Source organism: Pleurodeles waltl, chromosome 8, assembly GCF_031143425.1.
Source record: "Pleurodeles waltl isolate 20211129_DDA chromosome 8, aPleWal1.hap1.20221129, whole genome shotgun sequence".
Classification (NCBI taxonomy): domain Eukaryota; kingdom Metazoa; phylum Chordata; class Amphibia; order Caudata; family Salamandridae; genus Pleurodeles; species Pleurodeles waltl.
The window spans coordinates 417320996-417335785 of NC_090447.1; the positions used below are offsets into that span (position 1 = coordinate 417320996).

General features: G+C 40.8%; 1 protein-coding gene across 1 annotated transcript in view; it reads right to left on the bottom strand.

Annotated features, from left to right (window-relative positions):
• Positions 1 to 14790, bottom strand: part of OCA2 (OCA2 melanosomal transmembrane protein) — an 866379-nt gene that overhangs the window by 453791 nt on the left and 397798 nt on the right. Inside the window, exon 11 of the mRNA XM_069204281.1 lies at positions 9506 to 9562. Within this exon, the coding sequence (XP_069060382.1) occupies positions 9506 to 9562 (57 nt within the window). The remainder of the gene's footprint in view (positions 1 to 9505; positions 9563 to 14790) is intronic.

Below are 14790 nucleotides of genomic sequence, written 5' to 3' on the forward strand. Positions count from 1 at the left end.
GCTGGCCCTTGGGGAGTGGCAGTCCCCAGTGCCATCTGTGGATCAATGAGGGGGGGGGGGGGGCCTACCCAATGTTGAATTTGCCACAAGGAGGTGGTGGTCCCCAGGGCTAGGGGTCTACATGAGAACCCCTTCATTATTTTAATACAGCCCCGGGGAGGCGGCAGTCCCTGGGGTTGTGAGGGGGGCCATGCTGCCCCTCTATTGTACTAACTTGCCCTGGAGAGGTGGCAGTCACTTGGTCTGCAGGGGGGGCTCATAGGGGGGCCACCAGCACAAACCTGTTATTTAGCCCCTGGGAGGTGGGGGTCCCTGGGGCACTGAGGTAGGCCATATAGGCCCCATATAAAATAAACAGTTTGCCCCAGGAATGTGGTGGTCCTTTGGATGCATGGGGGGGGACAAAAGGCCCACTATATATATTTGTGTAAACACCCAGGGAGGTGGTGATCCCCAGGGCTAATATAAGCTGAGGAGGGGGGCCGTGCACCCCCCCCTCCTTTCTCAATGCCCCTGGGACCTGTCCCTCCCTTTGTTATCTCCAAAACTACTGAAGGGATTTACACCAAATCATAAAAAGTACTCTTTCTGCACCAAGAGCTAGTTTTCTGCCAAATTTGGTGTATTTCCATCCAGCAGTTCGGGCTGTAGTCTAAAAACATTTGAAAAATCCCATTGACATAGAATGGGGAAAACTAATTTGGGACGCCCCTTTTTTCTCAGCCACCACTTGACAAATCACCCCAACACTTTCAAGACAGCAGCTGAACCTACTAAAGTATACGTTTTTAAACTTTTGCGAAAATTCGTCAAGTGGCACCAAAGTTATTGCCAAAACAAAACACTGTCTCTTGAAAAAATGGTCCTAACTAAAACTATCTACTGGCAACTGCCAGTAGGTAACAGATATAGATATAGACACACAGTACTGCAATAGCCAGTAGGTAGTTCTAGTTGGGACCAACCTGTCCCATGGACGAAACATTTTTTGTCTTGCTAATAACTTTGGCACAGTTTGATGAATCTTCAAATTTTCAAAACTTGTGTACCAGTTACCTCCGCTACTGTCTGGAATATTTTAGGCTAATTTGTGAAGCGGGGTCTGAGAAAAAAAGGGGGGTCCTAAAATGCTTTTTCCCCATTTAATGTCAATGGGGATTTTGCTGTTTTGCTGTTTTCAGACACAACTACAGCCCGAACCGCTGAATGAAAATACACCAAATTTTTCTGAAAGGTATATCTCGGTCTACAAAGAGACCTTTTTGTAATGTGGTGTGAATCTGTTCAGTAGTTTTATAGTTATTAAAGATAGATTGAGAGATGTGGATCCACGGGTACCCGCAAATCTTGGCGAAAGTCGAGGACCTGATTGGCTGGACTCCAAAATCCACTGCCATTTTGTTTCTTGTCTGGGCCCCCAGGGAGAAAAGAAATAAAAACACATATAGCGGTCAAGACAGAGGTATTGTGACCCCCCCTGATAGGGCACAGTGAGGGGTCTCTGAAGTACTCCTCACGGGCATAAAATTGTACCATTGTTTTCGCAGTTACGCAGATTCACGGCAATGCAAAGCATGACCCCCAGTGTTAATCTGTAATGGATCCACAAATCTGAAGCCTAATGGTGGACAAAAACCTCACCCACCATACCCCTGCCGTGCACAGTGAAAGGCAGGACACAGTGTGGGGTCTGGTGCATGCTGTGGTGAGGGGGAGGCGGGGGGTGTTACAGGAACTTTATAGTTAGGTTGATTTCTTTACCCACACAAAGCCCTAGAAATTCAGCAGTTATACTGAAGAAACTGTAACACATGCCCTTAAGTAACTTTAGGCCATGAGTTATAGTTTCCTAACAAAAGTGTAAGTATAGGTTTAACTAGAACTGATTTTGTGTGGGCAAAACGTCAGCTTAACTATGATGCTCTTGTAATGTTTTTTTTTAAGTGAATATATATTCACTTAAAAAAAATAAAGGCTACAAGGATGTTGCTAGATTCTGAATTTACTCACACAAAACCATAGAAATTCAATAGTTATAGTTAGGGTTAGCTCAAATAGTTTCTCAATAGGTTTACTGCAAATGTTACATTGATATTATCAATGAGGTTATCAAAGATGTCACAAGTGATACATGTGGGGTAATTAGCAGTGCACGGCAAAGGAGCGAGTTATAGTTGTCACGTTGGCTCTCATTGTACCAATGAGGCTGCAGGATTTGGGCAGCAGCATCACCTGAATTGTGGGGAACTGAGTTTGATCCCACACAATGTAACAACTGTCAGCCTAATCCATTTTCGGACAGCTAGCAGTGCCTCACCTACGCCCAAGAACAGGAGTGGTTTGTGGCAACAGGACGCATGACATTGTGAGCTCTCAGCGAAATCGTGGTGGATCAGATCTTATCCCTTTTTTCCAGTTGCATTTGTCTCACACATGCAAAGACAAACAGAAGCAGAAAATGGTTCAGGAAGTTTTATTTAATCAGCTGCATTCTAGATACAAAGACATGGACTGCAATAATTAGGATGATAAAACGTACTGAAAACAGGATGGTGACAAGAAAAGTAGAACACAAGGAAAGTTTCAGCATACTGCCACTATGCAAAATATATATGATTCCTACCTATGCCACTACAGTTCTATGCTATAGCACAGCAGGATAAATTATAATCCGCCCTTCAGGACCACCGGGAAAGACATCATCCCCCATACCAGAGTATAGCAGTACTGAAGAAGCCTGTTGTCTATTGAGACACCTTCCCCAGATAGGCCAGGGAACCGGCAGGCTCATCGCTGTTCAAAATCCCTATGGAAAAACGAATGGAGAAAAAAACATTTTAGGACCCTCCTTTTTTCTCAGCCCCCACTTGACGTATCACTAGGAGATTTTTCAGACAGGGGCTCACGTGAGCTGCAATTGTTTGGGGAAAATTTTATGAAGATTCATCAACCAGCACCATAGATACATGCAAGTAAAAAATGCTTTTTCTATAGAACCTACTAAGTCCTACTACTAGGTCCTAACTAAAACTACCTAGTGGAGACTGACACTCCACTAGGATATAGATATATAGATATATAGATATATATAATAAATATAAGGTTACAGGGACGTTAAAGTTCGGTTCCGAATTTACTCATACAAATTCAGTAGGTCTAGTTAGAGTTCCTTCAAGTAACTATAACTCACCCCCTAGGGTAACTATAACTCGCTCCCTTGCCATGCGCAGTTTTATCATCAGTAATTGTATTGGAAATGTTGCAGTGACAATAGCAAAGATGCCATAGAATAGGTCTTCAATGACATAATATGTGGAGTAATTGGCTGTGCATGGCGAAGGCACGAGTTATAGTTACCTTAGGGCGCAAGTTACAGATACATGAGATAACTAGAACTGCTGAATTTCTATGGTTTTGTACCAGTAAATTCAGAAACTAACTATAACATCCCTGTAGTAACCTTTGTTTTTTTCAGTGAATTTCTATGTATTTTTTTTTAACGTAAAGTAATTTTAATTACTAAACTTTAATCCAACCACTGCCCTCTGGCCATGCCCAGTGGGGGTTGGCCGCAGTGCCTGGCCCGCAGTCAGGCTCTTCTGCCAAGTCCTTATAACCACCCAACCCCACACCGTGCAAGGCCTTTGGCCATGCACAGCAGGGGTTGGCTACAGGGCCTGTCTGTCAGTGGCTGCGCAAGTTTGAGTAGGTCTGAAAGTGGGTTTGTGGGTGAGTAGGCACACGAGTGTGTGCATGTATGAGTGAATGAATTAGTGTATAGATGAGTGTGAATGATTAAAAAAAACTGCATATTCACGAATATCCCCAAGTATTCGCGAATATCGCACATGGGGAAGAAAAATCATTTTAACTCCCTAATTTGACCCTAAAAGACCCCTATATCACACCCCTGGCACCAGGGTACCTCCACCTCGACTCCTTATACCACTTATTTCTATTTTCAGCCCTGGGGGCCCTCATCCACAACTTAAGACAGCAGGCGCAACTTTCTAGTCAGGTTGTGGCCAGCCAATTGAAGCGCTTCCATTCGCACACATTGGATTTTCCTTAATTTCTCAAACTACTAAATGGGTTTACATCAAATAACCAAAAGTGTAATCTGAGCTGCACTGCTAGCTTTTTACCAAATTTGGTCCAAATCCATCCAGCAGTTCGGGCTGTAGTTGGGTCTAAACGTCCTATGGGAATTAACATAGGAAAAGCAACTTGACCCTCCCCCCTTACTGACAGATCACCCTGAGCATATACACAGAGCACTGCTAACCAGTGCTAGAGTTCAAAAGCCAACAGCAACAGGTAAAAAAAAAAAAATAGGAGGCAGGAGGCAAAAAGATTGGGGATGACCCTGCATAAGCAAACAAGTCCAACAGCTAATAACCCAAAAGCAGTATTTCTAGGCCAATTACACACTGAATTTTGTTTTGTGAGGCTACAATAACTGGTCTTTCACATTAATCGCTGGTGCATTTAAGTAAGTTCACCCGTGGGTGGGAAAGCACACCTTGCAGAGTTACGCCATAGTTGTAACTTACACAACTGTTGGCACCCAAAGTGAGGCTTGCATCTTATGGCTACTGCTCGAGTTACACTTATCACACACATCTGAATCTTTATTGTGTCATTACGGAGAGGTCAGCAGCAATCATGGTTACCTGCTTTTGGGAATAAGGGAGCACCCATTTCCATAGGTTTGTCAAGCTTGACTCATAAGAGGTTATTCCTCATTCTGTGGGTTTTCTAGTTCCTTAATTCCACATACAAACTGAACCCATTAATCATGGCATCACCTATAGACATAGGGGACAATGGCAGGGAAGCAGTTACTCAACATCTCAAAGCTTGAGGACTTCCCGATTAGGGAGGAGAAGGAGGGAGTGGGGGGGGAAGTAGTGTGCAGTTACTTTTGTTATAGCTGCACATCCAGCATATGCTTTTGAGACTCTTTACTTCTGGCTGCCTCAGGGCAGTTTCATGAATACAGGGTGGTAGAGCCGCTTGTACACTACAGGGCTCACCAGGAATTGGAAATCCCTTTAACATACCAAGAATACCCAAAATAGGTTTGGTCAACATATGTCGCACATGGTAGTTTGTCAGAGACTTGAAGCAGTTCTGGTTCAGCATCGTGAACAGGAACTACCAAAACTAATTGTGGAAGTCAACACCTTTGTAGGTAGAGACACCCATAGGTACTCAACCCATTAAGCCACACCTAAAAATGATAGAGGGTTCCGTTAAAGTAAAATCTGCAACAGAAGGGAAGAAAAAACTAAAAGATGAAAATAAATGGTGGACTGGTTCACCCACTTCTTAGGAATCCAGCACGGGTGGCTATAACTTAAGAGACTGCGAAAAAAAGTAAAAACCGGACCGGTATCAGTATTCGGATAGCCATTCTCTCCTGTTCTTTTTAGAACACTGAAGCTAAAAGGACAGTGAAAGGGAGCTGATCCGAGTGCCAAAGAAAAGAGGAGTACAGTAGGAAAGGTGAAGGAGGATGCAAGACTGATGTCAGTGTAAAGAGTAAAGAGAAAAGAGAAAGACTCCAAAACCCCAGTAAAAAGGAAGAAAGTTGCAGCACTTTCCAGGAAACATGCAGATTCAACTATGAGTCCTCTTGAGAAACAGGACTTGTGTGAGAGCTTTCCTAGACAGCACTGCAGCAGTCACAATAGTACATCATCAGACACGTCAAATGTTTCAGGATGTGTATCAAACTGATGACTTTATACAGATTGAGACTCCAGATCAACATTTAAATCCTACTGATCGAGTTTATGACCTAAAAATACAAATTGAAGGTAACATACCACTCATAATCAAAGCAGTCTTCTAGTCAGACATCATCCTAGCAGAAGACTGGACCTCCAGCCTTCATTAGGGGAGCACCTCGAGACGAGGAAGATATAATGATAGCCTTCTCTGCCTGAGGACATTAGGGAAATTTATGCCGGTGAATAGGTAGTATATGAAAAAAGGTAAAGGTGCCAACAAATGACTTATTTATAACAAATTAATATCAAGTAAATCATTAATGATTTTAAGGTGTTCAAATCTTCTTAACATCGGTTTAGTTAATTAGAGGAAATTTGTAACATCTCTGCATCTTTTTACACATTGTGAAAAGCAGAGGGTATTTTTTTTAATCTGGTTTGTATTGAAACTGATTCTAATACCTTGCTGCAACTACTATCCAGCTGCTTTTTGGTGTGTAATTTTGCATTACACATTTTTCTTCTATTATTAAGGTCTACAAGCGTCCTACCTCTTTTGCAAGAAAGAGCAACACCATAAGTATCTCAGTGATTTATGTATACAGTGATCGTGTGAGCATGTAGGGATAAAGCCTGTAATGGAGGGCACCTTCGGCTTCATTCCTCTACAGCCCAGAACTATTTATGGCTTGCAGTATCCTTATAATATAGCAGGGGCAGCATCTCATACATATTGACCTGGCTACATATAAGTAACAAAAAAAAATAATCATCATCAATTTTTTGTTATTTGGGATTTCCTTTCTTAACAGTGCATACAGAGGGAGGGATTTTTGGCTGCCATGCTCACCATAATTGGAAAATTCCGGTAATTTTTTAAGGAATGAATCTTAACTTCCCTTCAACGCTTATTTTTGGAAGCATCTGTATCCTATTTGTAATAGACTTTTGTCAATTTATAGCATACGTTTTGTGATCTAGGTAAAAAACTATTCTTCATTTTTAATGTTTTTCTGTCTGTATGCAATAAGATGTCAGGTGATCGATTAAGAATGATCGAAGACCACCACAGCACCTACGATAGAACATTTCGTAATATGGAATGAAGGGGTGATAAAATACATGGGTAATTACATCATAGGCATTATTCCTAAATTTATTAAACTCCAAGCCACAGTTCCTTTATCTTTTTGCAAATATAGAAGTTTGACTTCCACTGGAGTTCTTGAACTGGTGTTTGGGGGGGTCAGATGTGCATATGATAGACAGTGCTCACCCATCCCATGAAGGAGAGAGGTCTTTTTATGGCCGGCACCCTTCATTTACTACCTAGTACTTTACTATCTAGTACTATGTGAAATACTATCTGAAACCTTGACCAATACTTATGCAGGCGCACACATAATACACCTTGGTGCACCCTGCCTCCCTGCTCTCCACTGTCTGGTATGGGCTCCCTGCCCTCACAGACGACGTTAGCAGGACAGACAATATGCATAGCATGTTGGTACATAGCACATTATTTCCAGTGTAATGTCCCTTGTTCCTGTTCTTATCTGTGATACCTAACCATTTACTCCCACCGATAAAAGAACCAGGAACAGAGACCTTTCTAACAACTGTACAAGGAAGAGCCCTGGAAGACTTGTTTCCCAATGGCGATTTTATGCCTCTTCAGGAATACATCAAGAATGGCAGAAGCTCCCCACTGGCCAGCTTATGGCATGAATAAGACCTTGGCGAAGGGGGATTACTCCATCACAAAACGCGACGGATATCCCATCCGCTGTATTACAGGTTTCATAGGACATAATGGAACGTGTAATATGGCAGGTGGGATATCAAGCACGTTTTTGACGGAGTATTCCCCTATGCCACAGTTGTAATCAGGCCCAATGTTATTATCAACTATGTTTGGCTATGTTTGGCAGCGAAAATGGGCTTTCCTGATTTTCCCACATCTTCCAAAGGACCTCACATTCCTAACCAAATACAAACAACTGGTCAATACTGGGAAATACATCTCCTTCCTATACTAAGAAATAAGAGGCAGACCCCTCGACCCACTTCTTGTTCGTCACAAATGGTACAGGGTACTTGGCATCCTGCTATTGGACTATGTATGTTCATACTGCTGTGCACAAGTAAAACAATTCCCGTTTAACTACAAACATAAGTTACTACACTTTAAATCCCTAAACCACTGTACTTTATGTCAGAATGTATGACAAAACTCACTCCTAATACAAATGTCAATTGCAAGAAATATGGTCAGGTAGATGTGTGTTTTTGCACATAGCCTGGTCATGTCCTAAGTTAAGTGCTTATTGAGCTCAAGTACTTGCACTATTACACACCACAGCCAGCATCCGAATTCACCAGACGTACTGCTGACACGTCTTGGAGCTACGGCAGATGTTCAAACCGAGGACAGACGATTTGTCAGCATGACTCTGCTGATCACCAAGAGATGGATGATGTTCTGGAGGGGTTGGTCCACCGTGAACATCGATCACTGGATCTAGGGCATGACCTAATGCAGTGACCGGATAGACATTTACGCAGGTTCGTCATCCCAAATCGAGACCCAAAGACTTTGGTGTCCATTTCACTCATACTTAATGAAACAAGACACATACCATGTCTCTTATGGTAGAAATGTCTTTGCAGACATGCCTATTCTACGCCACTACCACTGTACACATTCGTTGTTGCATGTCGGACTGTATTGTATGTTATGTCACCCTTGCTGTCACGACTAATGCTGTAATTTCCTATTCATTCAATAAAAAAATGAAAAAAAAATATTGATCGAAGTTCAGACGTTCAGAAAGAAAAAGTCAGTGAAGTACAGAACAAAAGATGTGTAAGGAAATACAAAAACCTGGAGGGTTATAGAATAGAGAGAAAAAGAAACGTTGGGAGAGTAAACAATTGAGCAAAACACTGAGAAAAATCAAGAAAGGGAAAGATCATAATTAACAGTTAGCCAAAAACCACCATTACGGTCTGAGTAAAACTGTGACGGTGAAGAAACAATGGCTCTGTGTGACCTGCAAGTTTACACCATAAACTAAAGAAATGAGCAGACAGGTATTCAAACGATTTAACTATTTATTTCAGAAAATATAAACAGTGGTTAGTGAATAGGGTTGTTATAGATAAAAGCCAGGAAATGTATTCCTAAAACAAACCATTGCTTAAGCTTTCGTACGAATTTTATTGCCAATAAGCTTCTCGCTTGCTTTAAAAAAATCCACAATGTAACTGAGACCATTCTTGGCGACCCCATAGAATACATCATTATGGTTCAAGTTGACATTTTCCCATTGGACAGCGTATGTCCTGGTAGAACGGGTCCAGGTGCTCAGGTTGTATTTATGTTGATTGCTTCGTGTGCTACTTACTTTTCATTTGAAAGCCTTTAATTTCCCTTGGTCTTTCGATATCGGAATGCGTTTTCTCCCATGTTGATATTTTCCCCTTAAGGGGCTGATTCACAAAAGAGATTTATGTGAACAGGTGTGACATTATCACAGTTTACCCCACATGTAAAATGAGTCAATCGCTCCTGCTCATAGAGAAAGATTTGTGAATTAAGCCCACAATCCGTGCTCAATGCACCAAACAGTAATGCTCTAAGGTGTGCAGCATAAGAAAAAACTGAACTCTGGCCAACCACGTCCCATGGTAGATGCGGAGGTACAAATTTGTTCAAATGTAAAAACAGTTCTTGAGACGAAAGTAACACTTATATGTAACTGACTTACCTTTACCGCACAGTAATCAAAAAATCCTGTTTCTGAAAAGATGGCCACCAATATCATCTGCAAAGATTAATAATAAATGCATTATTCTTTCAGCTTCAAAGCTGGAGAAAAACGTAAGGATACATTTATAAAAGGCTTTAGGAGGCTCAATACTAAAAAAGAACTCGGATGAACTGGTCGCAAATGGGTAAAAGGAATGATAGGGCCCAGTCAATCTGATCAGGGTCTGGTAAAGGGGTGAATGGACTTGGTTTTTCACAGAAGCATTTATGGTTTTATGCGGACTTAAGTCGCTTGAGGGCATTTACTGCAATAATGAAGCAAGTAGCCTAAGAAATAATTTAAATGCTCAAGCTTTACTGGAGTGGCAATTAGGTTTGCTCAAAGCTAAGCGGAGGACAAGAAAAACGAAAATAATATAATCAAATTTCCTTGTACAATACTGAATGTATGAATGGTAAGGTAAAAGGCACCAGCATTGATGTGAACTCTGATCAGCTATGTATTAACTAATCTGGAGTCCAGTGCACTCATCACTGTTAGCAAACCAGTATGTAGAAATTGCTTTCCGACTGGTCTGCAAACCGAGGTGCAACTTGAGATCCCACCTATGTAGAAACAAGTCAAATTACTGATTCACAAAGTTTCAAAACCACCTGCTTAACGAATAATAATTAAGCATATCTCTATTTGTGTCCCCTGTTATTGGCTGTGGTTACAGAGATGGCCAGTTGATTTCATCCTTGCAATTGCATTTCCACACAGGAAATATTTGTATTTAAAGCAGCCAATGCACATCGATGGGAGAGGGGCAGCTCTAAAAGAAGCTAGGTTTTCCCATTTGGGAAGAGATTAGAGGGAGAAGAAACTGACTGCTTCAAATAAGGCGGTTTGACACGATTTTCAAAGGGTAAGCTGTCCTATGGGAAATCGATTTTAGAGACACTAATGTACTTGTTTAGAAACTCCATTATTGCTGAGAAGCAAGTTGAACTTCACTGTCAGTCACGAGCGCTGAAGATTCTTTCCCTTACAATAATGAACTTGCATGACCTCAATTATTACTTTCATGTTAATAGTATCTGTCAAAATCTCATGTCATTTCTAGTCGCAGTCTACCAACACCAGCCAATACTACACCCCTTTTCTAATGCCCGGTATGGGCCTACGGTGACAAGGCCTGGCCTTTACCTGTGCTACTCTCCTAACAACTTACTAATAGTGGAATCTTCTCTAATCACCATCATCCCTCTTCCTACAGGATTACTTCCAAAGACACACAAATGTATTTTTAAAGAGATTATGCTTTCAGCAAATAATTTACACTCGGTTAGTAACCTAGACAGTCCATAGAATGGATCCTCAGCCTAGAGGTGTCATCACTCAAAAAAATATGTTCCTGCCAGTGGGTGCTCACATGCAAATTCTAGAAACAGCACAGAAGAAATCATTGATAGTGGATACCACCATCAAATGCCTACCTCACCTTCCGAACTACTTGAAGCTTGACCTTTAAGTTCTTCCTGCACTGAAAACTATACGCATTTTTAGATCTGGCATTAGGCAAGCCCTTTTGATTTTACTATAATATGCATAATATATTTATTTAAAAGGTTGTTCAGCCAGCCCTCTTCATCCATTGATCTGTTATGATGTCATTAACATTTTTCTTCTGCCCACTACAACATACTGCAAGGGGTGGGATCACTTCAACTATTGGCTAACTTCACTATGAGGAACAACATTCTAACTTTTCAGAAGGAACACATCCACACACAAAGTCGTTCCCTTAAATACCAGAGACTACCATGCAAATTAATACTTTGAGACAAAAACGAATTCTGTGTTTAACCAATATATTTTTTTAGATTGATGAGAGCCCAGCAGCAACACAAATAGTCACAAAGGCCGGCTACCAACTCCAGATATGACTTTGCAAATAGTCGATAAATAAACTGTGAAAGCATTCTCAAGTAAGGAAGCACCTAATTCCTGCTCCTTTGGGAATTTTGAAAAGAATTGCCAATACTGGGGACCTATTTATTTGTGAGAATTGTATTGGCCCAATAGGCACTCACACCTGTACTTCAAACACAAAGCCTCTCTGGCATAATAAAAGAATAATATTGCCCCACCAAGCTTCAGTTCACAAAAGTCCCTGGAAAACTTGTCATGCATTTTAAAAACTGCCTCCTTTTTTTAGCAATCCTTTCATACAAACTGTAGTTTTAGTGCAATTCTTAAATAACATGCTATTTTGGTCATCTCCCTGCTTCACTCAATCAAAACAATAGGATACCAACCAAAAAACAATACACAAGTGGATTGTTTCCGATTAATGATTTAATTGTCCACAGGAAAAGTGTTGTGGGTGACACCAGCCCAAATATAGTCAGAATTGTCGCTCATGCCTGTGGTGGCAGCATGCCTTGCCTTATGGATAAGTCCCCAACTAGCACTTTATACAGCCAGCACTTTATACAGTTTTTTTTCTCAGGATTAGACTTAGGTTCAAAGGTGGGAGGGTATATGTACTGTTTTTTGTAGCAGTTTTACTTGCAAAGTAAGTAGATTGTTTGAAAGCTACATGGCCTATTATTAATGGAAATCACAATAACAAAGGCCCAGTTAAGCCTGCAGCAATTTTTAGTAGGAAAACATGTCTCCAAACACTCTTTAAAACAGACCCCATTTTGTTTGACCCTTGCTTTGTACTATCAGAATTTGTCTCAAACAGCAACTTTCCTGGGCGCCTGTATTTTATGTAGTTCGTTTTTTGGACTGACCTTAAAGTATCTGGTCAGGATTGCTACCCACATTTTCCTATAAAACCTAAATTGGCAATTAAAGATAGACTCCAGGAAGAGCTACATTTCTGAAAGGAGCCACATCCGGTGATGGAGTACCACTCCTTATAAAAATTATTTGCTGTTCAATTAGAAGGCAGAGCAACAACATCCAGTGAGCACCTTTGTTTCATTACGGTTCCAGAATGTGGAGTTCAGATAGCCAGACAATTAGAAAGAAATTTAAAACAAGGGTAAAAGTAGTGACCAGAGGCAAAAATGTTATTCAAAATTTTGTTTTTATCTTCTAAATGCAAACTACTAACAAAACAAACATATGTACCCCCACCATAGAACAAGATCCCAAACTAAATGACAGTTTCCCCAAGAAATAGGAATGCATTCAAAAAATAAAAAAAATAGCACCAGTTCTGTTAATCTTTGAGATATGTAGGGCTCAAACCATTGCTCAAAAAAAGTTACTACTTTTGCACATTGCTCCGTGGCCTTTTCTTTTTCATAGCTCCTCCTATAGAATTAGCCATTCTGTGCGTTAGCCAGCAACCAACACAGCACAAGGGGGGCAGAAATTTAGAGCAACTGTATCTTCTTCCTTAAGGATCTAGACATCCTCCAAACCAGATATTTCCCCCTCAAAAGTGGTTAAAGCGTGCAGCCGCAGTCATGAGATAGTCCCATCTAACTCACATATGACCAGTTGAATGTACTTAAAATAGACTTATCTTAGGTGAGTTACGACTTTACTAATGTCATGGAGACTAACTTCAATCTCCCACACATTGAGCCCACTCAGAACTGTATACAGATGCAGCATTCCCTTGATGTTTAGCAATAAATACTGGGGATAACCAACCCACAGCAAGTTCAAAAGCTTACCATTGCCCTTAGCATAATTTGTGGAGCTTCCCTTAATTGCAGTTCTCAAACTAAAGGGTAAATTTACCATCTCCTGAGCCACAGAAACGGATTCTCTCTTCACTAGTATTGGTAAAAAAATACTAAGACATTAAAACCGCACAAGAAAATCTCTTCCCCATAATGTCCCAAATCATTAACCTTACACTGTAGTCCATATCATTGACCTCTGGCGTTGTGTGTGATTTTTAAATTTGCAATGCAACTATTGCATCAGAAAGCTCCATTTCCTTGGGACACAGTGACCTTCCCTTATAACCTTTTTAATGGAAACCTAGCTTCACTTAGAAACAATCCTTAGCGACGAGGAGTTTGCCACTATAAACCTAGGGTCAAATGCCCGTTTAATGTCTTCTAGAAGGCACTCAACAGAAACATTCCCTGAAATATTGATAAACTTGAATTCCAAGTGCACGAGTTATTGAACTGAATGCCCACTTAGACAAATTACTAATCACATTAAGCACCACACCTGACATGTGTTAGTCCAAATCACATGGTGCATTTCCACGTAGCAAACATGCCTGAAGCACTTGCCTCTTCTCACAAACTACACATCATTTTAACTGCTAGCCTTCTCTGTGGGAGGGGCGGAGGGGAAATGGTGTAAGCTGTTGCAGTAACCTAGTGGCACATCACCCTTAGCCTCCGTTTTAAGACATGTTTTTGTTCTATTAAGGAGTTCACTTGCATATACCACTGCTCCCCCTCCTCACACTACATTCTTCCATTCTCTCTAGTTAGTCACACATTTGTAACTCTATAATGTGTGGTTAGGTACAGTTAGTACCCAATGTAGTACGACCACCCCCAAGGCAGTAGCTCACCTTACTGATTTATTAGAATGAAACCCTATATATTTTTTTTATCTCGTTCTCTCTCTTCTTTGAGATAAGAATACAAAGATTGGGTATCTGCATCACTAGACTGAACTTGAGGTTAAACACCATACCCAGTCGTTTTTTTTTTTTTTTTACACAAATCATATTCTCTTAAATCTTCTATTCATATGTTTTCTGTACTGGTGAGTTTTTAAACTATTAAGCCCTCCAGGCTCATCATAACCTAAACACAAACACTCACTCCCCGTTTTGAAAGTCCTCAAAAACGTTGGTTATTTTATCAAATATTGTGATTTTTCTCAATTAGTACCTCCACCTATCCGTAATCTTCTCCCTTTCCACTGCCCCTTAAGCCTCTCTCCTGCACCCTTCTTGCCTATTATGTTTGTTCGTGACCAAGCTACGCTGCTGTTCACCTACGCTTTCCACTGACCCTAATCAGAGTAAACTCTCTAGGAACTGTCAACAAGAGGATATATGCTCATATCTTGGTACATTCCACGTGCATACACAGTGAGAGTGATTATGCTGTCGTGATTGAGTTGCTGATCTTAGAAATCAAAGACCTGGTTTCTGATCATAGTTTTGACTCGCAGTCCCTACTTTCGTAATTTGATCCCCTGTGCCTCAGACTATTAATATGTTCAATCGAATGTAAATGAGTAATGTAATATGTACAAAAAGTACTATACACACATACAAACAGAACCTCGTGTACAGA